Source organism: Nelusetta ayraudi, unplaced genomic scaffold (genome assembly GCF_046127955.1).
Source record: "Nelusetta ayraudi isolate G7.1 ecotype Tasmania unplaced genomic scaffold, CSIRO-AGI_Nayr_v1 ptg000090l, whole genome shotgun sequence".
Classification (NCBI taxonomy): Eukaryota; Metazoa; Chordata; class Actinopteri; order Tetraodontiformes; family Monacanthidae; genus Nelusetta; species Nelusetta ayraudi.
The window spans coordinates 550298-578214 of record NW_027466140.1 but is presented as its reverse complement, the minus strand read 5'-3'; the positions used below and the strand labels follow the sequence as shown (position 1 = coordinate 578214).

Sequence of the window (27917 nt, the reverse complement as noted above, 5' to 3'; positions counted from 1 at the left end):
TCAAAGGTAACAATATGAAAGCTCTATTTTATTCTTAAATTGGTCTTAAAGATAATTTGACATTATCGAGTTACTACGCTGATGTTAGTAGATATCTATCAATCTAGTAGTACTCGCACAACTGTGTCGGTCAAATCACAGTTTATGTCAAAGGAATCAACGAACAAACACCAATAGAAACATAAAAATAGCGCTATGACAAGAAAAGTCAAGATTGCATAGCCTTGTTGTTTAGTGCTGTGTGAACAATGCCTTTAATTTTTGTGAGGATTTATGCCTCATACAGTATTCGTAATGCAAAATTTCAAAAGACCGATTTAAGCAAAATGAAAACTTCAGACAATAAAAAGCCAATGTCCATCTCACCGAAGCACAAAACTGACATAAAAAACGACATTTATTTTTAAATTTGTTCATTTACAAAATTAGATTATATAAAGATTTCTAGGCTTACCTCGTCAGAAGTCTTCCTCCTGTCGGGTAGAACCAGTGTGTTTGCATGACTGCCAGGAACTATAGTGGATCCAATACTCATCCTTGGTCCAACTAACATGTACCGCTTGTCTCCTGATCTGTACTGGATGCTGTGACACAGTGTCCCATCATAATTTGTCTCTTGGAGGTATTTAGAGGTGTAGTCTGTAGACTTGGAGCACTGCATTGCAATCAGCACTATGATACTGATGATAAAAAGCACTGACACTGAGCCCAAAGTTAGCATCAGATAAAAAGTCACATTACTGTCCTCATCATCCGTAGCAGAACTCTTCACATCAGAAGCAGCAAAAGCCTCTTTGGGCTCCACCAGTTTGACAGTGACACTGGCTGTTGCTGAGAGTGACACGTTGCCATTGTCTTTCACCAGTATGACCAGTTTGTGCTCAGCCTCGTCTGTCTCTGTGAAGGAGCGAAGTGTTCTGATCTGTCCTGTGTAGCGGTCCAAACCAAACAGACTGTGGTCACTCACTTCCTGCAGTGAGAACAGCAACCAGCCGTTATATCCTATATCAGCGTCATAGGCTCTGACTTTGGTCACCAACTTCCTCGCCTCCATATTGCGGGGAATCTCCACCACACCTTCAGCAGAGCCGTTGGAGCTGAGTGGAAACAGGATGACTGGAGTGTTGTCGTTCTGGTCCAGAATGAACACGTTCACTGTGACGTTGCTGCTCAGTGATGGAGTCCCAGAGTCTGTGGCAACAACTTGGAACTGGAATGTTTTCAGAGTCTCATAGTCAAAGCTTTTTAGAGCTGAAATTTGTCCCGTTTCAGAATTAACATTCAGAAAAGAGGTCATGTCACCCTGCAGCCCGTCACCTCTTGCTATGTGATACAATATTGCTGCATTCTCATTTAAATCATTGTCAGAAGCACTTACAGATAAAATAGATGCTCCTGCAACATTGTTTTCCACTAAGTAAAGATTATATGGATTCTGGCTGAAAATTGGCCTATTGTCATTTACATCAGAGACCTGAACACTTAATTTTTTTACAGTGGACAGTGGAGGTTGTCCACAGTCAGTGGCAGTAATTGTGATGTCATAATGAGACACAAGCTCTCGATCTAATCTACCTTTTGTGACTAGAGAATACATGTTTTCCTCGATGGATGGAGTCAAATCAAAGGGAACATCACCTAATATTTTACAAATTACTTTTCCATTAAGACCTGAATCTCGGTCTCTGACACTGATAAGAGAGATCACAGTTCCTGGCTTTGAATCCTCTGGAATTAAATTAGACAGAGATGTTACATCAATGTCTGGCTGGTTGTCATTCACATCTTTTACCTTAATCACAACTCTACTCTCAGCTTTTCCAGGTGGCTGGCCTTTGTCTGAAGCCTGTAGATTAAGTCTATAAATTTCTGATTCCTCAAAATCCACATTTCCCTTTATTCGAATCTCGCCAGTGATTCTATCCAATTCAAATGTATTGTGCACTTTCTTATTTTGCATTTTACCAAATGAATATTCAATGTCACTGTTTGAACCTTCATCCAAATCTGTGGCATTTATCCGAATTACAATTGTACCTATTGGAGCATTTTCACTTATTGCCACATTGTATGTATCCTTGCTAAAAACAGGGCGATTGTCGTTTGTATCGAGCACTATCACAGTCAAATTGAGACTCCCGGATTTAGACGGACTGCCTCCATCTAGAGCTGATAAAACTAAACGGTGCTCTGCTTTTTGCTCCCTGTCCAAAGGCTTCTTCAGCACAAGAACCGGGATTTTTTCTTCCTCGGAGTCCCTGATCTCAACATCGAAAACATTATTGGAGCTCAGTTTATACACCCGAACAGACAGAGAGCCCACATCAGGGTCTCTGGCCGCATCGATCTGGAAACGTGTACCTGGAGGAGTGTGCTCGGCTATTTCCAGCCGCTGCTCGTTTTCTGGGAACGTCGGGGAATGGTCGTTAATGTCCGTTATTTCCACGCCAACGTAATGTATTTCCAGTGGACTCTCCACCACAATTTTCAGGTTTATCAAACACAGCGCGGTTCCATCACAAAGCTCCTCACGGTCAATAGGTTTCCCAACGTACAACACGCCGTTGTTTTCATTCAGCCGAAACAGAGAATAATTGGGTCCGGAAACAATGCGGAACTTCCTGGCCCTCAGAGTATTAACGTCAAGCCCGAGATCCTTGGCAACATTTCCAACGGCGGACCCCACCTGTGTTTCTTCTGGAACGGAGTATCTCAGCTGAGCAAAAACATTTTCTCCTAAGAAAAGCAACAACATCCCGACAGCCCAGCAGCAGCGGCAGCAGCTCGGTCGGCGCCTTTGTCCCTTTGCTCCCATCATGTACCGTTAAAAAGGACGTATTTCGATAGAACACCGCCCCACTTCTTCCTATTAAATCAGCAACATTGAATCAATATCAAGAAAAATAGGAGTCATAAATTCCATCTCCAATTCAGATTCTTCGTTGCACGATCTGCGACTCGACATCCATAAAGCATCACGTAGTCCTCGGTTATGAGCAAGAAATGGGCAGAGCCTTTTCAAGTGCACTAACAATTCAATAGGTGTGCAGTGACACCACGAGGCCACAAGTCGGCAGTGCCACTTTCGACAAGGAAGCGTTTCATTGACCGTTTTGGGTTTTAGATTATATATTGTGTTTCAAAGCAGGGGCATCTAATTTCCCTCTAATTCACCACGAGAACTATTCTTGAGATGAGTATTAAAGTTAATTTTGTTTCATAAAATGAATGTAGCAATAATATGAAATGTGTGGTAAATTAATAGTGGGGACACATAAAGAATATACTCAAAACCGGGCATCTATCCAGGTTTGTTTTCCTCCCAATGCCACTGACCTAGAACAACAATAAAAATCCGGATCTGAGTTCACAGCACTGCACAACCCAAAGACCCTCAGATGAGGATGAATAAAATCCAGAAAACAAAGTTCAGTCAAAATCATGAATATACCACCGAAACATATCTTTTCATTACAAAACAAAAAGCGTCCTTACCAATTGAGAGGCAGGGAAAAATGCTGATAATGAAACCTGTAAAATCTACATTTTTGCTAATACATTGAAAGAAGCTACTAAGGACCCTGAAATTTCATTATTTGAGGTTAGAAAACTATCAGAATGAGAGGTAATAAGATTTAATATTTTCCTGCATTTCTTTGATTATATTAGGGGGAAAAAAACAGATATTGAACAGTGCGAAATAAGTTTCAGGACCCTGGACAGCACTGATCTATTGACAGAGGCTAACATTTCCGTTCAGTCTGTGTAAAAACAATTCTAAAAGTTGTAAAATAATAATGCACGGTGTAGTATTGTTCACGTATTTGGGGGATACGAATTATAATGAAATAGAAAAAGGAGAAGTGTGTTTGAAAAAGAAAAGTTTTGAATATTCCTTACCTCATCAGAAGTCTTCCTCCTATCAGGAAGAACCAGTGTGTTGGCATGACTGCCAGGAACTATAGTGGATCCAATGCTCATCCTGGGTCCAACCAACATGTACCGCTTGTCTCCTGATCTGTACTGGATGCTGTGACACAGTGTCCCATCATAATTTGTCTCTTGGAGGTATTTAGAGGTGTAGTCTGTAGACTTGGAGCACTGCATTGCAATCAGCACTATGATACTGATGATAAAAAGCACTGACACTGAGCCCAGAGTTATCATCAGATAAAAAGTCACATTACTGTCCTCATCATCCGTCGCAGAACTCTTCACATCAGAAGCAGCAAAAGCCTCTTTGGGCTCCACCAGTTTGACAGTGACACTGGCTGTTGCTGAGAGTGACACGTTGCCATTGTCTTTCACCAGTATGACCAGTTTGTGCTCAGCCTCGTCTGTCTCTGTGAAGGAGCGAAGTGTTCTGATCTGTCCTGTGTAGCGGTCCAAACCAAACAGACTGTGGTCACTCACTTCCTGCAGTGAGAACAGCAACCAGCCGTTATATCCTATATCAGCGTCATAGGCTCTGACTTTGGTCACCAACTTCCTTGCCTCCATATTGCGGGGAATCTCCACCACACCTGCAGCAGAGCCGTTGGAGCTGAGTGGAAACAGGATGACTGGAGCGTTGTCGTTCTGGTCCAGAATGAACACGTTCACTGTGACGTTGCTGCTCAGTGATGGAGTCCCAGAGTCTGTGGCAACAACTTTGAACTGAAATGTTTTCAGAGTCTCATAGTCAAAACTTTTTAAAGCTGAGATTTGTCCCGTTTCAGAATTAACATTCAGAAAAGAGGTCATGTCACCCTGCAGCCCATCACCTCTTGTTATGTGATACAATATTGCTGCATTCTCATTTAAATCATTGTCAGCAGCAGTTACAGATAAAATAGATGCTCCTGCAACATTGTTTTCCACTAAGTAAAGATTATAGGGATTCTGGCTGAAAATTGGCCTGTTGTCATTTACATCAGACACCTGAACGCTCAATATTTTTACAGTGGACAGTGGAGGTTGTCCACAGTCAGTGGCAGTAATTGTGATGTCATAATGAGACACAACTTCTCGATCTAATCGACCCTTTGTAACAAGAGAATACATGTTTTCCTCGATGGATGGAGTCAAATCAAAGGGAACATCACCTGATATTTTACAAATTACTTTTCCATTAAGACCTGAATCTCGGTCTCTGATGCTGATAAGAGAGATCACAGTTCCAGGCTTTGAATCCTCTGGAATTAAATTAGACAGTGAAGTTATTTCTATATCTGGTTTATTGTCATTTACATCTTTTATCTTAATTACAACTCTGCTTTCAGCTGTCCATGGAGGCTGACCTTTATCTGATGCGTGTAGATCAAGTCTATAAATTTCAGTCTCTTCAAAGTCCACATTTCCCTTTAGTCGGATCTCGCCAGTGACTCTGTCCAATTCAAATGTGTCATATACTTTTTTCTTCTGTGTTTTTCCAAACGAATAATCAATTTCACTGTTAGAACCATCATCCAAATCCGTGGCGTTTAAGTGAACTACAAGTGTACCTATTGGAGCATTTTCATATATTTCAACGTTATAGGCATCCTTGCTAAACACAGGACGATTGTCGTTTGTATCGAGCACTATCACAGTCAAATTGAGACTCCCGGATTTAGACGGACTGCCTCCATCTAGAGCTGTTAAAACTAGATGGTGCACTGCTTTTTGCTCCCTGTCTAAAGGCTTCTTCAGCACAAGAACCGGGATTTTTTCTTCCTCAGTGTCTCTATTTTCAGTGTCAAATAGATTATTGGAGTTCAACTTATAAACCCGAACTGACAGCGATCCCACATCAGGGTCTCTGGCCGCATGGATCTGGAAACGGGTACCTGGGGGAGTGTGCTCGGCTATTTCCAGCCGTTGCTCGTTTTCTGGGAACGTCGGGGAATGGTCGTTAATGTCCGTTATTTCCACGCCAACGTAATGTATTTCCAGTGGACTCTCCACCACAATTTTCAGGTTTATCAAACACAGCGCGGTTCCATCACAGAGCTCCTCGCGGTCAATATGTTTCCCAACGTACAACACGCCGTTGTTCTCATTCAGCCGAAACAGAGAATAATTGGGTCCGGAAACAATGCGGAACTTCCTGGCCCTCAGAGTATTAACGTCAAGCCCGAGATCCTTGGCAACATTTCCAACGGCGGACCCCACCTGTGTTTCTTCTGGAACGGAGTATCTCAGCTGAGCAAAAACATTTTCTCCTAAGAAAAGCAACAACATCCCGACAGCCCAGCAGCAGCGGCAGCAGCTCGGTCGGCGCCTTTGTCCCTTTGCTCCCATCATGTACCGTTAAAAAGGACGTATTCCGATAGAACACCGCCCCACTTCTTCCTATTAAATCAGCAACATTGAATCAATATCAAGAAAAATAGGAGTCATAAATTCCATCTCCAATTCAGATTCTTCGTTGCACGATCTGCGACTCGACATCCATAAAGCATCACGTAGTCCTCGGTTATGAGCAAGAAATGGGCAGAGCCTTTTCAAGTGCACTAACAATTCAATAGGTGTGCAGTGACACCACGAGGCCACAAGTCGGCAGTGCCACTTTCGACAAGGAAGTGTTTCATTGACCGTTTTGGGTTTTAGATTATATATTGTGTTTCAAAGCAGGGGCATCTAATTTCCCTCTAGTTCACAACGAGAACTATTCTTGAGATGAGGATTAAAGTTAATTTTGTTTCATAAAATGAATGTAGCAATAATATGAAATGTGTGGTAAATTAATAGTGGGGACACATAAAGAATATACTCAAAACCGGGCATCTATCCAGGTTTGTTTTCCTCCCAATGCCACTGACCTAGAACAACAATAAAAATCCGGATCTGAGTTCACAGCACTGCACAACCCAAAGACCCTCAGATGAGGATGAATAAAATCCAGAAAACAAAGTTCAGTCAAAATCATGAATATACCACCGAAACATATCTTTTCATTACAAAACAAAAAGCGTCCTTACCAATTGAGAGGCAGGGAAAAATGCTGATAATGAAACCTGTAAAATCTACATTTTTGCTAATACATTGAAAGAAGCTACTAAGGACCCTGAAATTTCATTATTTGAGGTTAGAAAACTATCAGAATGAGAGGTAATAAGATTTAATATTTTCCTGCATTTCTTTGATTATATTAGGGGGAAAAAAACAGATATTGAACAGTGCGAAATAAGTTTCAGGACCCTGGACAGCACTGATCTATTGACAGAGGCTAACATTTCCGTTCAGTCTGTGTAAAAACAATTCTAAAAGTTGTAAAATAATAATGCACGGTGTAGTATTGTTCACGTATTTGGGGGATACGAATTATAATGAAATAGAAAAAGGAGAAGTGTGTTTGAAAAAGAAAAGTTTTGAATATTCCATACCTCATCAGAAGTCTTCCTCCTATCAGGAAGAACCAGTGTGTTGGCATGACTGCCAGGAACTATAGTGGATCCAATGCTCATCCTGGGTCCAACCAACATGTACCGCTTGTCTCCTGATCTGTACTGGATGCTGTGACACAGTGTCCCATCATAATTTGTCTCTTGGAGGTATTTAGAGGTGTAGTCTGTAGACTTGGAGCACTGCATTGCAATCAGCACTATGATACTGATGATAAAAAGCACTGACACTGAGCCCAGAGTTATCATCAGATAAAAAGTCACATTACTGTCCTCATCATCCGTCGCAGAACTCTTCACATCAGAAGCAGCAAAAGCCTCTTTGGGCTCCACCAGTTTGACAGTGACACTGGCTGTTGCTGAGAGTGACACGTTGCCATTGTCTTTCACCAGTATGACCAGTTTGTGCTCAGCCTCGTCTGTCTCTGTGAAGGAGCGAAGTGTTCTGATCTGTCCTGTGTAGCGGTCCAAACCAAACAGACTGTGGTCACTCACTTCCTGCAGTGAGAACAGCAACCAGCCGTTATATCCTATATCAGCGTCATAGGCTCTGACTTTGGTCACCAACTTCCTTGCCTCCATATTGCGGGGAATCTCCACCACACCTGCAGCAGAGCCGTTGGAGCTGAGTGGAAACAGGATGACTGGAGCGTTGTCGTTCTGGTCCAGAATGAACACGTTCACTGTGACGTTGCTGCTCAGTGATGGAGTCCCAGAGTCTGTGGCAACAACTTTGAACTGAAATGTTTTCAGAGTCTCATAGTCAAAACTTTTTAAAGCTGAGATTTGTCCCGTTTCAGAATTAACATTCAGAAAAGAGGTCATGTCACCCTGCAGCCCATCACCTCTTGTTATGTGATACAATATTGCTGCATTCTCATTTAAATCATTGTCAGCAGCAGTTACAGATAAAATAGATGCTCCTGCAACATTGTTTTCCACTAAGTAAAGATTATAGGGATTCTGGCTGAAAATTGGCCTGTTGTCATTTACATCAGACACCTGAACGCTCAATATTTTTACAGTGGACAGTGGAGGTTGTCCACAGTCAGTGGCAGTAATTGTGATGTCATAATGAGACACAACTTCTCGATCTAATCGACCCTTTGTAACAAGAGAATACATGTTTTCCTCGATGGATGGAGTCAAATCAAAGGGAACATCACCTGATATTTTACAAATTACTTTTCCATTAAGACCTGAATCTCGGTCTCTGATGCTGATAAGAGAGATCACAGTTCCAGGCTTTGAATCCTCTGGAATTAAATTAGACAGTGAAGTTATTTCTATATCTGGTTTATTGTCATTTACATCTTTTATCTTAATTACAACTCTGCTTTCAGCTGTCCATGGAGGCTGACCTTTATCTGATGCGTGTAGATCAAGTCTATAAATTTCAGTCTCTTCAAAGTCCACATTTCCCTTTAGTCGGATCTCGCCAGTGACTCTGTCCAATTCAAATGTGTCATATACTTTTTTCTTCTGTGTTTTTCCAAACGAATAATCAATTTCACTGTTAGAACCATCATCCAAATCCGTGGCGTTTAAGTGAACTACAAGTGTACCTATTGGAGCATTTTCATATATTTCAACGTTATAGGCATCCTTGCTAAACACAGGACGATTGTCGTTTGTATCGAGCACTATCACAGTCAAATTGAGACTCCCGGATTTAGACGGACTGCCTCCATCTAGAGCTGTTAAAACTAGATGGTGCACTGCTTTTTGCTCCCTGTCTAAAGGCTTCTTCAGCACAAGAACCGGGATTTTTTCTTCCTCAGTGTCTCTATTTTCAGTGTCAAATAGATTATTGGAGTTCAACTTATAAACCCGAACTGACAGCGATCCCACATCAGGGTCTCTGGCCGCATGGATCTGGAAACGGGTACCTGGGGGAGTGTGCTCGGCTATTTCCAGCCGTTGCTCGTTTTCTGGGAACGTCGGGGAATGGTCGTTAATGTCCGTTATTTCCACGCCAACGTAATGTATTTCCAGTGGACTCTCCACCACAATTTTCAGGTTTATCAAACACAGCGCGGTTCCATCACAGAGCTCCTCGCGGTCAATATGTTTCCCAACGTACAACACGCCGTTGTTCTCATTCAGCCGAAACAGAGAATAATTGGGTCCGGAAACAATGCGGAACTTCCTGGCCCTCAGAGTATTAACGTCAAGCCCGAGATCCTTGGCAACATTTCCAACGGCGGACCCCACCTGTGTTTCTTCTGGAACGGAGTATCTCAGCTGAGCAAAAACATTTTCTCCTAAGAAAAGCAACAACATCCCGACAGCCCAGCAGCAGCGGCAGCAGCTCGGTCGGCGCCTTTGTCCCTTTGCTCCCATCATGTACCGTTAAAAAGGACGTATTCCGATAGAACACCGCCCCACTTCTTCCTATTAAATCAGCAACATTGAATCAATATCAAGAAAAATAGGAGTCATAAATTCCATCTCCAATTCAGATTCTTCGTTGCACGATCTGCGACTCGACATCCATAAAGCATCACGTAGTCCTCGGTTATGAGCAAGAAATGGGCAGAGCCTTTTCAAGTGCACTAACAATTCAATAGGTGTGCAGTGACACCACGAGGCCACAAGTCGGCAGTGCCACTTTCGACAAGGAAGTGTTTCATTGACCGTTTTGGGTTTTAGATTATATATTGTGTTTCAAAGCAGGGGCATCTAAATTCCCTCTAGTTCACCACGAAAACTATTCTTAAGAGGAGGATTAAAGGTCATTTATTTTATAAAATGAATATAGTAGTAATATGAAATGTGTGGGAAATTAATAATGGTGACATACAAGGAAGATGCTCAAAACCGGGCACCTATTCTGGTTTGTTTGTTTTTTTCCTCCCAATGCCACTGACCTAGAACAACAATAAAGATGCGGATCTGAGTTCACAGCACTGCACAACCCAAAGACCCTCAGATGAGGATGAATGAAATCCAGAAGACAAATTTCAGTCAAAATCATGAATATACCACCGAAACATATCTTTTCATGACAAAACAAAAAGCGTCCTTACCAATTGAGAGGCAGGAAAAAATGCTGATAATGAAAACTGTAAAATCTACATTTCTGCTAATAAATTAAAAGAAGCTACTAAGGACCCTGAAATGTCCACATTTGAGGTTAGAAAACTATCAGAATGAGAGGGAATAAGATTCAATATGTTCTTGCATGTCCTAGTTGACATTGAAAAAAACAGATATTGAACAATGACAAATAAGTTTCAGGACCCTGGACAGCACTGATCCAAGGACCGAGGCTGACGTTTCCAGTCAGTCTGTGTAAAAACAATTCCAAAAGGTGTGAACTAATAATGTACGGTTTAGTATTGTTCACCTATTTGGGGGATACGAATTATAATGAAATAGAGAAAGGAGAAGTGTGTTTGAAACAGAAAGTTTTGAATATTCCTTACCTCATCAGAAGTCTTCCTCCTGTCAGGTAGAACCAGTGTGTTGGCATGACTGCCAGGAACTATAGTGGATCCAATACTCATCCTGGGTCCAACTAACATGTACCGCTTGTCTCCTGATCTGTACTGGATGCTGTGACACAGTGTCCCATCATAATTTGTCTCTTGGAGGTATTTAGAGGTGTAGTCTGTAGACTTGGAGCACTGCATTGCAATCAGCACTATGATACTGATGATGAAAAGAACTGACACTGAGCCCAAAGTTATCATCAGATAAAAAGTCACATTACTGTCCTCATCATCCGTCGCAGAACTCTTCACATCAGAAGCAGCAAAAGCCTCTTTGGGCTCCACCAGTTTGACAGTGACACTGGCTGTTGCTGAGAGTGACACGTTGCCATTGTCTTTCACCAGTATGACCAGTTTGTGCTCAGCCTCGTCTGTCTCTGTGAAGGAGCGAAGTGTTCTGATCTGTCCTGTGTAGCGGTCCAAACCAAACAGACTGTGGTCACTCACTTCCTGCAGTGAGAACAGCAACCAGCCGTTATATCCTATATCAGCGTCATAGGCTCTGACTTTGGTCACCAACTTCCTTGCCTCCATATTGCGGGGAATCTCCACCACACCTGCAGCAGAGCCGTTGGAGCTGAGTGGAAACAGGATGACTGGAGCGTTGTCGTTCTGGTCCAGAATGAACACGTTCACTGTGACGTTGCTGCTCAGTGATGGAGTCCCAGAGTCTGTGGCAACAACTTTGAACTGAAATGTTTTCAGAGTCTCATAGTCAAAACTTTTTAAAGCTGAGATTTGTCCCGTTTCAGAATTAACATTCAGAAAAGAGGTCATGTCACCCTGCAGCCCATCACCTCTTGTTATGTGATACAATATTGCTGCATTCTCATTTAAATCATTGTCAGCAGCAGTTACAGATAAAATAGATGCTCCTGCAACATTGTTTTCCACTAAGTAAAGATTATAGGGATTCTGGCTGAAAATTGGCCTGTTGTCATTTACATCAGACACCTGAACGCTCAATATTTTTACAGTGGACAGTGGAGGTTGTCCACAGTCAGTGGCAGTAATTGTGATGTCATAATGAGACACAACTTCTCGATCTAATCGACCCTTTGTAACAAGAGAATACATGTTTTCCTCGATGGATGGAGTCAAATCAAAGGGAACATCACCTGATATTTTACAAATTACTTTTCCATTAAGACCTGAATCTCGGTCTCTGACACTGATAAGAGAGATCACAGTTCCAGGCTTTGTATCTTCCGGAACTAAATTAGACAGAGATGTTACATCAATGTCTGGCTGGTTGTCATTCACATCTTTTACCTTAATTACAACTCTGCTCTCTCCTTTTCCAGGTGGCTGGCCTTTGTCTGAAGCCTGTATGTCTAATCTATAGATTTCTGCTTCCTCAAAATCCAATTTACCTTTTAGTCTAATCTCTCCAGTGACTCTGTCCAATTCAAATGTGTCCTCTGCTTTCTTATTTTGCATTTTTCCAAATGAATATTCAATTTCACTGTTTACTCCATCATCTCGATCAGTGGCGTTTAGCTTAATTACAAGTGTACCTATTGGAGCATTTTCATTTATTGCCACACTGTATGTATCCTTGCTAAAAACAGGGTGATTGTCGTTTGCATCGAGCACTATCACAGTCAAATTGAGACTCCCGGATTTAGACGGACTGCCTCCATCTAGAGCTGATAAAACTAGACGGTGCTGTGCTTTTTGCTCCCTGTCCAAAGGCTTCTTCAGCACCAAAAATGGTATTTTGTCGTCTTCGCTATCTCTGATTTCAACGTCGAAAAAACTATTGGAGCTCAGTTTATACACCCGAACTGACAGAGAGCCCACATCAGGGTCTCTGGCCGCATGGATCTGGAAACGGGTACCTGGAAGAGTTTGCTCTCCTATTTCCAGCCGCTGCTCGTTTTCCGGGAACGTCGGGGAATGGTCGTTAATGTCCGTTATTTCCACGCCAACGTAATGTATTTCCAGTGGACTCTCCACCACAATTTTCAGGTTTATCAAACACAGCGTGATTCCATCACAGAGCTCCTCGCGGTCAATATGTTTCCCAACATACAACACGCCGTTGTTCTCATTCAGCCGAAACAGAGAATAATTGGGTCCGGAAACAATGCGGAACTTCCTGGCCTTCAGAGTATTAACGTCAAGCCCGAGATCCTTGGCAACATTTCCAACGGCGGACCCCACCTGTGTTTCTTCTGGAACGGAGTATCTCAGCTGAGCAAAAACATTTTCTCCCAAGAAAAGCAACAACATCCCGACAGCCCAGCAGCAGCGGCAGCAGCTCGGTCGGCGCCTTTGTCCCTTTGCTCCCATCATGTACCGTTAAAAAGGACGTATTTCGATAGAACACCGCCCCACTTCTTCCTATTAAATCAGCAACATTGAATCAATATCAAGAAAAATAGGAGTCATAAATTCCATCTCCAATTCAGATTCTTCGTTGCACGATCTGCGACTCGACATCCATAAAGCATCACGTAGTCCTCGGTTATGAGCAAGAAATGGGCAGAGCCTTTTCAAGTGCACTAACAATTCAATAGGTGTGCAGTGACACCACGAGGCCACAAGTCGGCAGTGCCACTTTCGACAAGGAAGCGTTTCATTGACCGTTTTGGGTTTTAGATTATATATTGTGTTTCAAAGCAGGGGAATCTAATTTCCCTCTAGTTCACCACAAGAACTATTCTTAAGAGGAGGATTAAAGGTCATTTATTTTATAAAATGAATATAGTAGTAATATGAAATGTGTGGGAAATTAATAATGGTGACATACAAGGAAGATGCTCAAAACCGGGCACCTATTCTGGTTTGTTTGTTTTTTTCCTCCCAATGCCACTGACCTAGAACAACAATAAAGATGCGGATTTGAGTTCACAGCACTGCACAACCCAAAGACCCTCAGATGAGGATGAATGAAATCCAGAAGACAAATTTCAGTCAAAATCATGAATATACCACCGAAACATATCTTTTCATGACAAAACAAAAAGCGTCCTTACCAATTGAGAGGCAGGGAAAAATGCTGATAATGAAAACTGTAAAATCTACATTTCTGCTAATAAATTAAAAGAAGCTACTAAGGACCCTGAAATGTCCTCATTTGAGGTTAGAAAACTATCAGATTGAGAGGGAATAAGATTCAATATGCTCTTGCATGTTCTCGTTGACATTGAAAAAAGCACATATTGAACAATGACAAATAAGTTTCAGGACCCTGGACAGCACTGATCTAAGGACAGAGGCTAACATTTCCGTTCAGTCTGTGTAAAAACAATTCCAAATGGTGTGAACTAATAAAGTACAGTTTAGTATTGTTCACCTATTTGGGGGATACGAATTATAATGAAATAGAGAAAGGAGAAGTGTGTTTGAAACAGAAAGTTTTGAATATTCCTTACCTCATCAGAAGTCTTCCTCCTGTCAGGGAGAACCAGTGTGTTGGCATGACTGCCAGGAACTATAGTGGATCCAATACTCATCCTGGGTCCAACTAACATGTACCGCTTGTCTCCTGATCTGTACTGGATGCTGTGACACAGTGTCCCATCATAATTTGTCTCTTGGAGGTATTTAGAGGTGTAGTCTGTAGACTTGGAGCACTGCATTGCAATCAGCACTATGATACTGATGATGAAAAGCACTGACACTGAGCCCAAAGTTATCATCAGATAAAAAGTCACATTACTGTCCTCATCATCCGTCGCAGAACTCTTCACATCAGAAGCAGCAAAAGCCTCTTTGGGCTCCACCAGTTTCACAGTGACACTGGCTGTTGCTGAGAGTGACACGTTGCCATTGTCTTTCACCAGTATGACCAGTTTGTGCTCAGCCTCGTCTGTCTCTGTGAAGGAGCGAAGTGTTCTGATCTGTCCTGTGTAGCGGTCCAAACCAAACAGACTGTGGTCACTCACTTCCTGCAGTGAGAACAGCAACCAGCCGTTATATCCTATATCAGCATCATAGGCTCTGACTTTGGTCACCAACTTCCTTGCCTCCATATTGCGGGGAATCTCCACCACACCTTCAGCAGAGCCGTTGGAGCTGAGTGGAAACAGGATGACTGGAGCGTTGTCGTTCTGGTCCAGAATGAACACGTTCACTGTGACGTTGCTGCTCAGTGACGGACTTCCAGAGTCTGTGGCAACAACTTGGAACTGGAACGTTTTCAGAGTCTCATAGTCAAAACTTTTTAGAGCTGAGATTTGTCCCGTTTCAGAATTAACATTCAGAAAAGAGGTCATGTCACCCTGCAGCCCATCACCTCTTGTTATGTGATACAATATTGCTGCATTCTCATTTAAGTCATTGTCAGAAGCAGTTACAGATAAAATAGATGCTCCTGCAACATTGTTTTCCATCAGGTAAAGGTCATATGGATTCTGGCTGAAAATTGGCCTGTTGTCATTTACATCAGACACCTGAACGCTCAATATTTTTACAGTGGACAGTGGAGGTTCACCACAGTCAGTGGCAGTAATTGTGATGTCATAATGAGACACAACTTCTCGATCTAATCGACCCTTTGTGACAAGAGAATACATGTTTTCCTCGATGGATGGAGTCAAATCGAAGGGAACATCACCTGATATTTTACAAATTACTTTTCCATTAAAACCTGTATCTCTGTCTCTGACACTGATGAGAGAGATCACAGTTCCAGGCTTTGAATCCTCTGGAATTAAATTAGACAGTGATGTTATTTCAATATCTGGCTTATTGTCATTCACATCTTTTATCTTAATCACAACTCCGCTTTCTGCCGTCCATGGAGGCTGACCTTTGTCTGATGCCTGAAGATTAAGTCTATAAATTTCAGTCTCTTCAAAGTCCAGTTTTCCCTTTAGTCGGATCTCTCCAGTGACTCTGTCCAATTCAAATGTGTCCTCTACTTTCTTATTTTGCGTTTTACCAAATGAATATTCAATTTCACTGTTTAGTCCTTCATCCAAATCTGTTGCATTTATCTGAACTACAAGTGTGCCTATTCGAGTATTTTCATTTATTGCCACATTGTATGTATCCTTGCTAAAAACAGGACGATTGTCGTTTGTATCTAGCGCAATCACAGTCAAATTGAGACTCCCAGATTTAGACGGACTGCCTCCATCTAGAGCTGTTAAAACGAGACGGTGCACTGCTTTTTGCTCCCTGTCTAAAGGCTTCTTCAGCACAAGAAACGGTATTTTGTTCACCTCAGTGTCTCTAATTTCAACATCAAAAAAAGTATTGGAGCTCAGCTTATAAACCCGAACTGACAGCGAGCCCACATCAGGGTCTCTGGCTGCATGGATCTGGAAACGGGTACCAGGAGGAGTGTGCTCGGCTATTTCCAGCCGCTGCTCGTTTTCTGGGAACGTCGGGGAATGGTCGTTAATGTCCGTTATTTCCACGCCAACGTAATGTATTTCCAGTGGACTCTCCACCACAATTTTCAGGTTTATCAAACACAGCGTGATTCCATCACAGAGCTCCTCGCGGTCAATAGGTTTCCCAACGTACAACACCCCGTTGTTCTCGTTGAGGCGAAATAGAGAATAATTGGGTCCGGAAACAATGCGGAACTTCCTGGCCCTCAGAGTATTAACGTCAAGCCCGAGATCCTTGGCAACATTTCCAACGGCGGACCCCACCTGTGTTTCTTCTGGAACGGAGTATCTCAGCTGAGCAAAAACATTTTCTCCCAAGAAAAGCAACAATATCCCGACAGCCCGGCAGCAGCGGCAGCAGCTCGGTCGGCGCCTTTGTCCCTTTGCTCCCATCATGTAGCGTTAAAAAAAAAAAAAGGTATTCCAGACAATACCGTCCCACTTCTGTTCATTAAATCAACAATATTATCTCAATATTAAGCAAGATTTGACGCATAAATTCCGGTTACTATTTAAATATTAATCGCGCGATCTGCGACTCGACATCCTTTAGACTCACACAGTCCTCGGTTATGAGCAAGAGATGGGCAGAGCCTTGAGAAGAGCGCCAACAATTCTATGGGTGTGCAGTGACACCACGAGGCCACTAGTCAGCAGCGCCATATTCCACTGTCAGTTTTTGATTTTAGATCCACTCTTTTGTTTCCAAGCAGGATCATAGAATTTCCCTCAGGTGAAACACCAGTATTATTCTTGAGTGGTTGCTTAATGATAATCTTATTTCATATAATAAATATAACCCTAATGTGAAACGAGTGATGACTGATAATGCACATTAACCAGATCCTCAAAATCAGCAATCTATCCTTGACTGATTATCCTGCAAATGCCCCTCACCAAGAACAAGACATGTGATCTGGATATGGGTCCACAGCGGTACACATTGGCTGCCCTGTGAACCTCAAATGTGGATGAATTATATTGAGACAACAAATTTCAATATATATAATTTGAATATTATCAAACTTGATTTCTACATGACAAAAACATTAAACATTGAGCCATTTATTTCAGCAGCAGGAAAAGACCTTGATTATGAAACATCTAAATGCTGTGCTTGACGCAGTATTGGAATGAAACCACAAAAAAGCCTGACATTCATCATGTGAGATTGAAAAAAATATATATCGTAAGGAGTGGTTGTCATTCTCAATATGTTTCTTGTTTTTTCACACTGAAGAAATAAAACATAGAATGGTGAAAAGTTCATTTCAGGGCCCCAGGCAGAAGTAATCCAAAGAAAGAGATTAAAACTAGTGATCAGTGTATGTGATAACAATTCTAAAATGTTCAAAGAAATAATGTACGGTTTAGTATTTATCATCCATTTTGGGGATGATAATTTTAATTATCTAATGAAAAGATAATTGTCTTTGAAGCAAGAAGTTCTGTAAATTTCTTACCTCATCAGAAGTCTTCCTCCTGTCTGGAAGAACCAGTGTGTTTGCATGACTGCCAGGAACTATAGTGGATCCAATACTCATCCTGGGTCCAACTAACATGTACCGCTTGTCTCCTGATCTGTACTGGATGCTGTGACACAGTGTCCCATCATAATTTGTCTCTTGGAGGTATTTAGAGGTGTAGTCTGTAGACTTGGAGCACTGCATTGCAATCAGCACTATGATACTGATGATAAAAAGCACTGACACTGAGCCCAAAGTTATCATCAGATAAAAAGTCACATTACTGTCCTCATCATCCGTCGCAGAACTCTTCACATCAGAAGCAGCAAAAGCCTCTTTGGGCTCCACCAGTTTCACAGTGACACTGGCTGTTGCTGAGAGTGACACGTTGCCATTGTCTTTCACCAGTATGACCAGTTTGTGCTCAGCCTCGTCTGTCTCTGTGAAGGAGCGAAGTGTTCTGATCTGTCCTGTGTAGCGGTCCAAACCAAACAGACTGTGGTCACTCACTTCCTGCAGTGAGAACAGCAACCAGCCGTTATATCCTATATCAGCGTCATAGGCTCTGACTTTGGTCACCAACTTCCTTGCCTCCATATTGCGGGGAATCTCCACCACACCTTCAGCAGAGCCGTTGGAGCTGAGTGGAAACAGGATGACTGGAGCGTTGTCGTTCTGGTCCAGAATGAACACGTTCACTGTGACGTTGCTGCTCAGTGATGGACTTCCAGAGTCTGTGGCAACAACTTTGAACTGGAACGTTTTCAGAGTCTCATAGTCAAAACTTTTTAGAGCTGAGATTTGTCCCGTTTCAGAATTAACATTCAGAAAAGAGGTCATGTCACCCTGCAGCCCGTCACCTCTTGCTATGTGATACAATATTGCTGCATTCTCATTTAAATCATTGTCAGCAGCAGTTACAGATAAAATAGATGCTCCTGCAACATTGTTTTCCATCAGGTAAAGGTCATATGGATTCTGGCTGAAAATTGGTCTGTTGTCATTTACATCAGACACCTGAACGCTCAATATTTTTACAGTGGACAGTGGAGGTTGTCCACAGTCAGTGGCAGTAATTGTGATGTCATAATGAGACACAACTTCTCGATCTAATCGACCCTTTGTGACAAGAGAATACATGTTTTCCTCGATGGAGGGAGTCAAATCAAAGGGAACATCACCTAATATTTTACAAATTACTTTTCCATTAAGACCTGAATCTCGGTCTCTGATGCTGATAAGAGAGATCACAGTTCCAGGCTTTGAATCCTCTGGAATTAAATTAGACAGTGATGTTATTTCTATATCTGGTTTATTGTCATTTACATCTTTTATCTTAATCACAACTCTACTTTCAGCTGTCCAACGAGGCTGACCTTTATCTGATGCGTGTAGATCAAGTCTATAAATTTCAGTCTCTTCAAAGTCCAGTTTTCCCTTTAGTCGGATCTCGCCAGTGACTCTGTCCAATTCAAATGTGTCATATACTTTTTTCTTCTGTGTTTTTCCAAACGAATAATCAATTTCACTGTTAGAACCATCATCCAAATCCGTGGCGTTTAAGTGAACTACAAGTGTACCTATTGGAGCATTTTCATATATTTCCACGTTATAGGCATCCTTGCTAAAAACAGGGCGATTGTCGTTTGTATCGAGCACTATCACAGTCAAATTGAGACTCCCGGATTTAGACGGACTGCCTCCATCTAGAGCTGTTAAAACGAGACGGTGCTCTGCTTTTTGCTCCCTGTCCAAAGGCTTCTTCAGTACAAGAAACGGGATCTTTTCTTCCTCAGTGTCTCTATTTTCAGTGTCAAATAGATTATTGGAGTTCAGCTTATAAACCCGAACTGACAGAGAGCCCACATCAGGGTCTCTGGCTGCATGGATCTGGAAACGGGTACCTGGGGGAGTGTGCTCTCCTATTTCCAGACGCTGCTCGTTTTCCGGGAACGTCGGGGAATGGTCGTTAATGTCCGTTATTTCCACGCCAACGTAATGTATTTCCAGTGGACTCTCCACCACAATTTTCAGGTTTATCAAACAAAGCGCGATTCCATCACAGAGCTCCTCGCGGTCAATATGTTTCCCAACATACAACACGCCGTTGTTCTCATTCAGCCGAAACAGAGAATAGTTGGGTCCGGAAACAATGCGGAACTTCCTGGCCCTCAGAGTATTAACGTCAAGCCCGAGATCCTTGGCAACATTTCCAACGGCGGACCCCACCTGTGTTTCTTCTGGAACGGAGTATCTCAGCTGAGCAAAAACATTTTCTCCTAAGAAAAGCAACAATATCCCGACAGCCCAGCAGCAGCGGCAGCAGCTCGGTCGGCGCCTTTGTCCCTTTGCTCCCATCATGTACCGTTAAAAAGGACGTATTTCGATAGAACACCGCCCCACTTCTTCCTATTAAATCAGCAACATTGAATCAATATCAAGAAAAATAGGAGTCATAAATTCCATCTCCAATTCAGATTCTTCGTTGCACGATCTGCGACTCGACATCCATAAAGCATCACGTAGTCCTCGGTTATGAGCAAGAAATGGGCAGAGCCTTTTCAAGTGCACTAACAATTCAATAGGTGTGCAGTGACACCACGAGGCCACAAGTCGGCAGTGCCACTTTCGACAAGGAAGCGTTTCATTGACCGTTTTGGGTTTTAGATTATATATTGTGTTTCAAAGCAGGGGAATCTAATTTCCCTCTAGTTCACCACAAGAACTATTCTTAAGAGGAGGATTAAAGGTCATTTATTTTATAAAATGAATATAGTAGTAATATGAAATGTGTGGGAAATTAATAATGGTGACATACAAGGAAGATGCTCAAAACCGGGCACCTATTCTGGTTTGTTTGTTTTTTTCCTCCCAATGCCACTGACCTAGAACAACAATAAAGATGCGGATTTGAGTTCACAGCACTGCACAACCCAAAGACCCTCAGATGAGGATGAATGAAATCCAGAAGACAATTTCAGTCAAAATCATGAATATACCACCGAAACATATCTTTTCATGACAAAACAAAAAGCGTCCTTACCAATTGAGAGGCAGGGAAAAATGCTGATAATGAAAACTGTAAAATCTACATTTCTGCTAATAAATTAAAAGAAGCTACTAAGGACCCTGAAATGTCCTCATTTGAGGTTAGAAAACTATCAGAATGAGAGGGAATAAGATTCAATATGCTCTTGCATGTTCTCGTTGACATTGAAAAAAGCACATATTGAACAATGACAAATAAGTTTCAGGACCCTGGACAGCACTGATCTAAGGACAAAGGCTAACATTTCCGTTCAGTCTGTGTAAAAACAATTCCAAATGGTGTGAACTAATAAAGTACGGTTTAGTATTGTTCACCTATTTGGGGGATACGAATTATAATGAAATAGAGAAAGGAGAAGTGTGTTTGAAACAGAAAGTTTTGAATATTCCTTACCTCATCAGAAGTCTTCCTCCTGTCAGGGAGAACCAGTGTGTTGGCATGACTGCCAGGAACTATAGTGGATCCAATACTCATCCTGGGTCCAACTAACATGTACCGCTTGTCTCCTGATCTGTACTGGATGCTGTGACACAGTGTCCCATCATAATTTGTCTCTTGGAGGTATTTAGAGGTGTAGTCTGTAGACTTGGAGCACTGCATTGCAATCAGCACTATGATACTGATGATAAAAAGCACTGACACTGAGCCCAAAGTTATCATCAGATAAAAAGTCACATTACTGTCCTCATCATCCGTCGCAGAACTCTTCACATCAGAAGCAGCAAAAGCCTCTTTGGGCTCCACCAGTTTGACAGTGACACTGGCTGTTGCTGAGAGTGACACGTTGCCATTGTCTTTCACCAGTATGACCAGTTTGTGCTCAGCCTCGTCTGTCTCTGTGAAGGAGCGAAGTGTTCTGATCTGTCCTGTGTAGCGGTCCAAACCAAACAGACTGTGGTCACTCACTTCCTGCAGTGAGAACAGCAACCAGCCGTTATATCCTATATCAGCGTCATAGGCTCTGACTTTGGTCACCAACTTCCTTGCCTCCATATTGCGGGGAATCTCCACCACACCTGCAGCAGAGCCGTTGGAGCTGAGTGGAAACAGGATGACTGGAGCGTTGTCGTTCTGGTCCAGAATGAACACGTTCACTGTGACGTTGCTGCTCAGTGACGGACTTCCAGAGTCTGTGGCAACAACCTTGAACCTGAACGTTTTCAAACTCTCATAGTCAAAACTTTTTAGAGCTGAGATTTGTCCCGTTTCAGAGTTAACATTCAGAAAAGAGGTCATGTCACCCTGCAGCCCATCACCTCTTGCTATGTGATACAATATTGCTGCATTCTCATTTAAATCATTGTCAGCAGCACTTACAGAAAAAATAGTTGATCCTGCAACATTGTTTTCCATCAGGTAAAGGTCATATGGATTCTGGCTGAAAATTGGTCTATTGTCATTTACATCAGACACCTGAACACTTAATTTTTTTTCAGTGGACAGTGGAGGTTGTCCACAGTCAGTGGCAGTAATTGTGATGTCATAATGAGACACAACTTCTCGATCTAATCGACCCTTTGTGACAAGAGAATACATGTTTTCCTCGATGGAGGGAGTCAAATCGAAGGGAACATCACCTGATATTTTACAAATTACTTTTCCATTAAGACCTGAATCTCTGTCTCTGACACTGATGAGAGAGATCACAGTTCCAGGCTTTGAATCTTCTGGAACCAAATTAGACAGTGATGTTATTTCTACATCTGGTTTATTGTCATTCACATCTTTTATCTTAATCACAACTCTGCTTTCAGCCGTCCAAGGAAGATGGCCTTTGTCTGAAGCCTGAAGATTAAGCCTATAAATTTCTGTGTCCTCAAAATCCACATTTCCCTTTATTCGGATCTCGCCAGTGATACTGTCCAATTCAAAAATATCAGGTATTTTTTTATTTTGCATTTTTCCAAATGAATATTCAATGTCACTGTTTACTCCCTCATCTAAATCTGTGGCGTTTATTTGGATAACAAGAGTTCCTATACGTGAATTTTCATCCAGTGCCACGGTATAAACATCCTTGCTAAAAACCGGGCGATTGTCGTTTGCATCGAGCACTATCACAGTCAAATTGAGACTCCCGGATTTAGACGGACTGCCTCCATCTAGAGCTGTTACAACTAGACGGTGCTCTGCTTTTTGCTCTCTGTCTAAGGGCTTCTTCAGCACAAGAAACGGGTTCCTGTCTTCCTCGGAGTCTCTGATTTCAACGTCAAAAAAACTATTGGAGCTCAGCTTATACACCCGAACTGACAGCGAGCCCACATCAGGGTCTCTGGCCGCATGGATCTGGAAACGGGTACCTGGAGGAGTGTGCTCGGCTATTTCCAGCCGCTGCTCGTTTTCTGGGAACGTCGGGGAATGGTCGTTAATGTCCGTTATTTCCACGCCAACGTAATGTATTTCCAGTGGACTCTCCACCACAATTTTCAGGTTTATCAAACACAGCGCGGTTCCATCACAAAGCTCCTCACGGTCAATAGGTTTCCCAACGTACAACACGCCGTTGTTCTCGTTGAGGCGAAATAGAGAATAATTGGGTCCGGAAACAATGCGGAACTTCCTGTCCTTCAGAGTATTAACGTCAAGCCCGAGATCCTTGGCAACATTTCCAACGGCGGACCCCACCTGTGTTTCTTCAGGAACGGAGTATCTCAGCTGAGCAAAAACATTTTCTCCTAAGAAAAGCAACAATATCCCGACAGCCCAGCAGCAGCAGCTCAGTCCGCTCCTTTGTCCCTTTGCTCCCATCATGTACCGTTAAAAAGATGTATTTTGGTGTATCTTCCCTTTGTTATCCATTAAACTAAGATATTTCCACCAATAGTACCAATTACAAATAGTGGCTCCGACAAAAATATCCACGGCTATTCATTTTAGTTGCTGAAGCTGCGATTTGACATCCGTCGGCATCACGCCGCTTTCAAATATGAGCAAGAGATGGGCAGAGCTTTTTCAAGAGCACCAACAATTCTATGGGGGTGTAGTGACACCACGAGGCCACAAGTCCGTAGTGCTACATTGGATCAGTAAGTGTCTTTCACTGGCTTCGTGCCTTTACATCATTCAATAAACTTCTTAAGGTCCTCTGTCTTTCCTCATCCAGTAAGTTAACTAAATTTCTTATCAGATGTGTAATTCGTGTTCATCTGTGTTAAAAACAATTTAGCAATTGTACTGAGAATTATAAGATGCTTTATATTGCTAACTAGGTAATTCACATCATGGGTACCACACAAAACAGTTTTATGTAAGAAACAAAACATCCAAGCGTTAGAGTGATGATGCCACATAAATTTAATTAGGCCAACATTGAGCCTGTTATGAAATGAGTTGAAATACTGGATGGGAGGGGTCACCTTCAGAAATTAGTCTGCATGTACTGTTTTTTAGTAAACTGCAAAATAATGAAATAAAACAGGACTAAAGCTCATTTCAGCACCACAGACAGCGTCATTCGAAGCATTTCTAAGGTCATGTTTTTGAAATCACTTACCTCGTCAGAAGTCTTCCTCCTGTCAGGTAGAACCAGTGTGTTGGCATGGCTGCCAGGAACTATAGTGGATCCAATACTCATCCTGGGTCCAACTAACATGTACCGCTTGTCTCCTGATCTGTACTGGATGCTGTGACACAGTGTCCCATCATAATTTGTCTCTTGGAGGTATTTAGAGGTGTAGTCTGTAGACTTTGAGCACTGCATTGCAATCAGCACTATGATACTGATGATAAAAAGCACTGACACTGAGCCCAAAGTTAGCATCAGATAAAAAGTCACATTACTGTCCTCATCATCCGTCGCAGAACTCTTCACATCAGAAGCAGCAAAAGCCTCCTTGGGCTCCACCAGTTTGACAGTGACACTGGCTGTTGCTGAGAGTGACACGTTGCCATTGTCTTTCACCAGTATGACCAGTTTGTGCTCAGCCTCGTCTGTCTCTGTGAAGGAGCGAAGTGTTCTGATCTGTCCTGTGTAGCGGTCCAAACCAAACAGACTGTGGTCACTCACTTCCTGCAGTGAGAACAGCAACCAGCCGTTATATCCTATATCAGCGTCATAGGCTCTGACTTTGGTCACCAACTTCCTTGCCTCCATATTGCGGGGAATCTCCACCACACCTTCAGCAGAGCCGTTGGAGCTGAGTGGAAACAGGATGACTGGAGCGTTGTCGTTCTGGTCCAGAATGAACACGTTCACTGTGACGTTGCTGCTCAGTGACGGACTTCCAGAGTCTGTGGCAACAACTTGGAACTGGAATGTTTTCAGTGTCTCATAGTCAAAACTTTTAAGAGCTGAAATTGTACCATTAGCTTCATTGATGTTTAAAAAGGATGTGACAGAGTGGCCTTGGTTACGCTTCAGTGAATATGTGACAGCTGCATTTTCACCTCCATCCTTGTCTGCTGCACTCACAGAAAAGATTGGCATTCCAGCCTTGTTATTTTCAGGCACATAAAAAATATACGGACTTTCACTGAACAATGGTTTGTTATCATTTACATCAAGTACGTCCACACGTATCAACTTTGTGGATGAAAGGGAGGGACTTCCTAAATCCTTAGCAGTTATTAAAATCTCATACACATCTACTGCCTCCTTGTCCAGGTACTTACTGGTGACCAGAGAGTATGACTGCCCGTCAGGCGATGGCTTTAGCTCAAAAGGTAAATGACCGGGCACACTACAGACCACTTGTCCATTCACACCTGAATCATGGTCCGTCACCCCCACCAAAGCCACCACAGTTCCCAAAGCTGCATCCTCTGGGATATGGCTTGAAAGGGATGTGATGTCTATTTCAGGTGGGTTATCGTTCACGTCTTCTACTCTAATCACCACATTGCATTGGGTTGAAAGAGGCACAGCACCTTTGTCTGCGGCAATTACTTTCATCTCATAGACTTGTTTCTCCTCATAGTCAAGTCCTCCTTTCACTGTCAGTTTCCCTGTTTTGCTATCTAAATCAAAAGCCTCAAACGACTGCCCTCTAATTTTTCCACGTAATGAATATTCAATATCACTGTTGATCCCCTCATCTGGATCCGATGCATTTACTGTCAGCAGGAATGTTCCTGCAGGTGCGTCCTCCTTGACTGTGACGCTGTATTTTTGTTTGTCACATGTTGGGGGGTTGTCGTTCACGTCTGACACAATAATAGTAATATTAATGCTACCAGATTTTGGTGGCTTGCCTCCATCTAATGCTGTAAGTGGTAAACTGTGCTGAGCAAGGTTCTCTCTGTCCAGTGGTCGTTGCAATATCAAAAACGGAACCTTCCCGTCCTCCCCAAATTCATCAGTTTCGAGGCGAAAAAACTGGTTATGGTTCAATTTGTATGTTTGTAAGGAATTTATTCCAACGTCGAAGTCGTGAGCTCCTTCTATTTGAAAACGGGACCCGACTATGGCAGACTCTAGAACCTCCAATGTGTAGTTTTCTTCTGGGAATTTTGGCGAATTGTCGTTTATATCGAGTATTTCGACCATCACTTTGTGCATCTCGAGAGGATTTTCAACAACCGCTTTCAGATTTGTGACGCATGGGACACTTTTGGCGCACAGCTCCTCGCGGTTGACTCTCTGGTTCACAGACAAAACTCCATCGGTCGGGTTTACCTGAAACAGGTCCTGCTTTGTTCCCGACACGACACGGAGGTTTCGGTCCGCCAGTCTTCCAACATCCAATCCCAAATCTTTGCCTAAATTTGCAACCACCGTGCCCAATTTCGATTCTTCCTGAATAGAATACCGCATTTGAGCAGATGCTATTTCCAAACATATACATGTCATCAAAGCAAGACGAAAAGAAACTCCCTCATTCATCCACCGTCCCCTGATAGCAGTCTCCGCCATTGTCCGGGAAAAAACAATTAATCCACGACTAAAGAATGTAAAAAGCAGTAAAAAACTAGAATCCTTTTACTGAAAAGAAGCTCTTAATTTTGTCGGCGATCATCGTCCCAATTTTGCTTTTCTTTGGTCCGTTCTCCTCATCTCCGGTCTTCCTGGTACAATCGAATACACAGAAAATAGACACTGACCACCTTATACACAGACTATGTGCACGATTACTAGATGTAGTCAAACAGCCCCACACTATGTCAGTTTAATGTACTGCACAGAATCGAGCATCATTCGGGGCTGAGCCTCATTATTTTATTTGTTTTTTGACAATGCACTGCAATGGACCTTTAACAATATTTACTCTTGTGCCGACATCCACATTGTTTCACATTGTATTCACATTGTTATTATTTTCCGTGCACTAGAGTATAACTCTGCAAATACTTTTATTATTTCAATCTGAAACACTACCAATTTACTAGCAACCATTACAGTAATATAGAATAGAATAGAACAGAATAGAATAGAATAATTTTGATACTATAAAGTTGCTATTTAAATTCAGTCAAATAAAACTAATATTGAAGGTTAGTGGACAAAATTCGGGAATTATTGTGACACAATTATTTCAGAATACTAAAGAACTATTATTAATCGGGGGGAAAATCATCTTCGAATTGAACAGACATTTAAAAAAAAAAAAAAAAAAAAAAAAAAAGTATGATGGATTTTCACTGTGTGAACGTTTACCACCTTCTTGCTTTCCCATCACGCTGTTCCTTTAAATGCTCTCGCACACTCCCACAGCATCTCTTTTTGCAGGGGTGAACTGCGGCATCTTGTGGAGTGACACCGCAAGTGCACTCTCTGAGGCACGTCCCCGTGTCTGCAGTGTACACACGATATACGCTTATTGTGGAAACCACACCACGGTGCATCAGTGCTTTATTAGTGAATGACGAAACATGATAGCCGTAATAATAAAATAAAAGCAATAAGTGGGGCTCTCACAAAAACCTTCAAAAAAAATCCAGTGACCTACATTTGAGATCCTCCATTATCCCCACCCCTCCCACTCGCTGCGTCGCGGTTCTGGAACTAGGCCAAAAGCATACGTGCGCGTTCACGAGCAGTGCCGCATTCACCGCCCCACCAGCTATATGGCGTTACATACAGCTACCGCCTGCGTCCTTTACGCACAATGCGCCATCATGTCTTGGTTGAGCTGCTTTCATGTTGTTGTTGTTGTTGTTGTTGTTTTGTTTTGTTTTCCGACCGCTTGTTGTCTAGAGGACGTTTTACAGCGATTGTCGAGTGGCTGCAAGCTGCAAAGGCTGCACTGCCATGAAGGGCG

The 27917-nt window shown here is 42.4% G+C and overlaps 8 protein-coding genes across 8 annotated transcripts; all 8 read right to left on the bottom strand.

Moving 5' to 3' along the window:
* Positions 1 to 192: 192 nt before the first annotated feature.
* Positions 193 to 2950, bottom strand: LOC142901904 (protocadherin alpha-3-like). Its single transcript, XM_076046633.1, has one exon. The coding sequence runs from the start codon at positions 2816 to 2818 to the stop codon at positions 431 to 433; it is 2388 nt and encodes a 795-aa protein (XP_075902748.1). The 5' UTR covers positions 2819 to 2950; the 3' UTR covers positions 193 to 430.
* A 622-nt stretch (positions 2951 to 3572) lies between these two features.
* Positions 3573 to 6271, bottom strand: LOC142901715 (protocadherin alpha-3-like). The gene is made up of 2 exons (XM_076046328.1): positions 3901 to 6271; positions 3573 to 3581 (listed from the first exon to the last, which is right to left on the bottom strand). The coding sequence occupies exons 1-2, from the start codon at positions 6262 to 6264 to the stop codon at positions 3573 to 3575; spliced, it is 2373 nt and encodes a 790-aa protein (XP_075902443.1). The 5' UTR covers positions 6265 to 6271.
* Positions 6272 to 7018: 747 nt separating this feature from the next.
* LOC142901713 (protocadherin alpha-3-like) lies at positions 7019 to 9717 on the bottom strand. The gene is made up of 2 exons (XM_076046327.1): positions 7347 to 9717; positions 7019 to 7027 (listed from the first exon to the last, which is right to left on the bottom strand). The coding sequence occupies exons 1-2, from the start codon at positions 9708 to 9710 to the stop codon at positions 7019 to 7021; spliced, it is 2373 nt and encodes a 790-aa protein (XP_075902442.1). The 5' UTR covers positions 9711 to 9717.
* Positions 9718 to 10470: 753 nt separating this feature from the next.
* Positions 10471 to 13234, bottom strand: LOC142901712 (protocadherin gamma-C3-like). Its single transcript, XM_076046326.1, has 2 exons — positions 10793 to 13234; positions 10471 to 10479 (listed from the first exon to the last, which is right to left on the bottom strand). The coding sequence occupies exons 1-2, from the start codon at positions 13154 to 13156 to the stop codon at positions 10471 to 10473; spliced, it is 2373 nt and encodes a 790-aa protein (XP_075902441.1). The 5' UTR covers positions 13157 to 13234.
* A 702-nt stretch (positions 13235 to 13936) lies between these two features.
* LOC142901711 (protocadherin gamma-C3-like) lies at positions 13937 to 16692 on the bottom strand. Its single transcript, XM_076046325.1, has 2 exons — positions 14239 to 16692; positions 13937 to 13954 (listed from the first exon to the last, which is right to left on the bottom strand). The coding sequence occupies exons 1-2, from the start codon at positions 16600 to 16602 to the stop codon at positions 13937 to 13939; spliced, it is 2382 nt and encodes a 793-aa protein (XP_075902440.1). The 5' UTR covers positions 16603 to 16692.
* Positions 16693 to 16776: 84 nt separating this feature from the next.
* LOC142901708 (protocadherin gamma-C3-like) lies at positions 16777 to 20033 on the bottom strand. Its single transcript, XM_076046324.1, has 2 exons — positions 17670 to 20033; positions 16777 to 16800 (listed from the first exon to the last, which is right to left on the bottom strand). Exons 1-2 carry the CDS (start codon positions 20031 to 20033, stop codon positions 16777 to 16779), a joined length of 2388 nt encoding a protein of 795 aa, XP_075902439.1.
* Positions 20034 to 20812: 779 nt separating this feature from the next.
* On the bottom strand, positions 20813 to 23608 carry LOC142901707 (protocadherin alpha-3-like). Its single transcript, XM_076046323.1, has 2 exons — positions 21115 to 23608; positions 20813 to 20830 (listed from the first exon to the last, which is right to left on the bottom strand). The coding sequence occupies exons 1-2, from the start codon at positions 23470 to 23472 to the stop codon at positions 20813 to 20815; spliced, it is 2376 nt and encodes a 791-aa protein (XP_075902438.1). The 5' UTR covers positions 23473 to 23608.
* Positions 23609 to 24148: 540 nt separating this feature from the next.
* Positions 24149 to 26700, bottom strand: LOC142901706 (protocadherin alpha-3-like). Its single transcript, XM_076046322.1, has one exon. The coding sequence runs from the start codon at positions 26570 to 26572 to the stop codon at positions 24149 to 24151; it is 2424 nt and encodes an 807-aa protein (XP_075902437.1). The 5' UTR covers positions 26573 to 26700.
* Positions 26701 to 27917: the final 1217 nt, after the last annotated feature.

Bases quoted from the DNA above. Each gene is read 5' to 3' on its own strand.
- LOC142901904 (XM_076046633.1), bottom strand. From the start codon at position 2,818: ATGATGGGAGCAAAGGGACAAAGGCGCCGACCGAGCTGCTGCCGCTGC.
- LOC142901715 (XM_076046328.1), bottom strand. From the start codon at position 6,264: ATGATGGGAGCAAAGGGACAAAGGCGCCGACCGAGCTGCTGCCGCTGC.
- LOC142901713 (XM_076046327.1), bottom strand. From the start codon at position 9,710: ATGATGGGAGCAAAGGGACAAAGGCGCCGACCGAGCTGCTGCCGCTGC.
- LOC142901712 (XM_076046326.1), bottom strand. From the start codon at position 13,156: ATGATGGGAGCAAAGGGACAAAGGCGCCGACCGAGCTGCTGCCGCTGC.
- LOC142901711 (XM_076046325.1), bottom strand. From the start codon at position 16,602: ATGATGGGAGCAAAGGGACAAAGGCGCCGACCGAGCTGCTGCCGCTGC.
- LOC142901708 (XM_076046324.1), bottom strand. From the start codon at position 20,033: ATGATGGGAGCAAAGGGACAAAGGCGCCGACCGAGCTGCTGCCGCTGC. The intron at 16,801-17,669 runs GTAAGAAATTTA...GCTCTTCTCAAG, and splicing joins GGAGGAAGACTTCTGATGAG to GCTCTGCCCATCTCTTGCTC.
- LOC142901707 (XM_076046323.1), bottom strand. From the start codon at position 23,472: ATGATGGGAGCAAAGGGACAAAGGAGCGGACTGAGCTGCTGCTGCTGG.
- LOC142901706 (XM_076046322.1), bottom strand. From the start codon at position 26,572: ATGGCGGAGACTGCTATCAGGGGACGGTGGATGAATGAGGGAGTTTCT.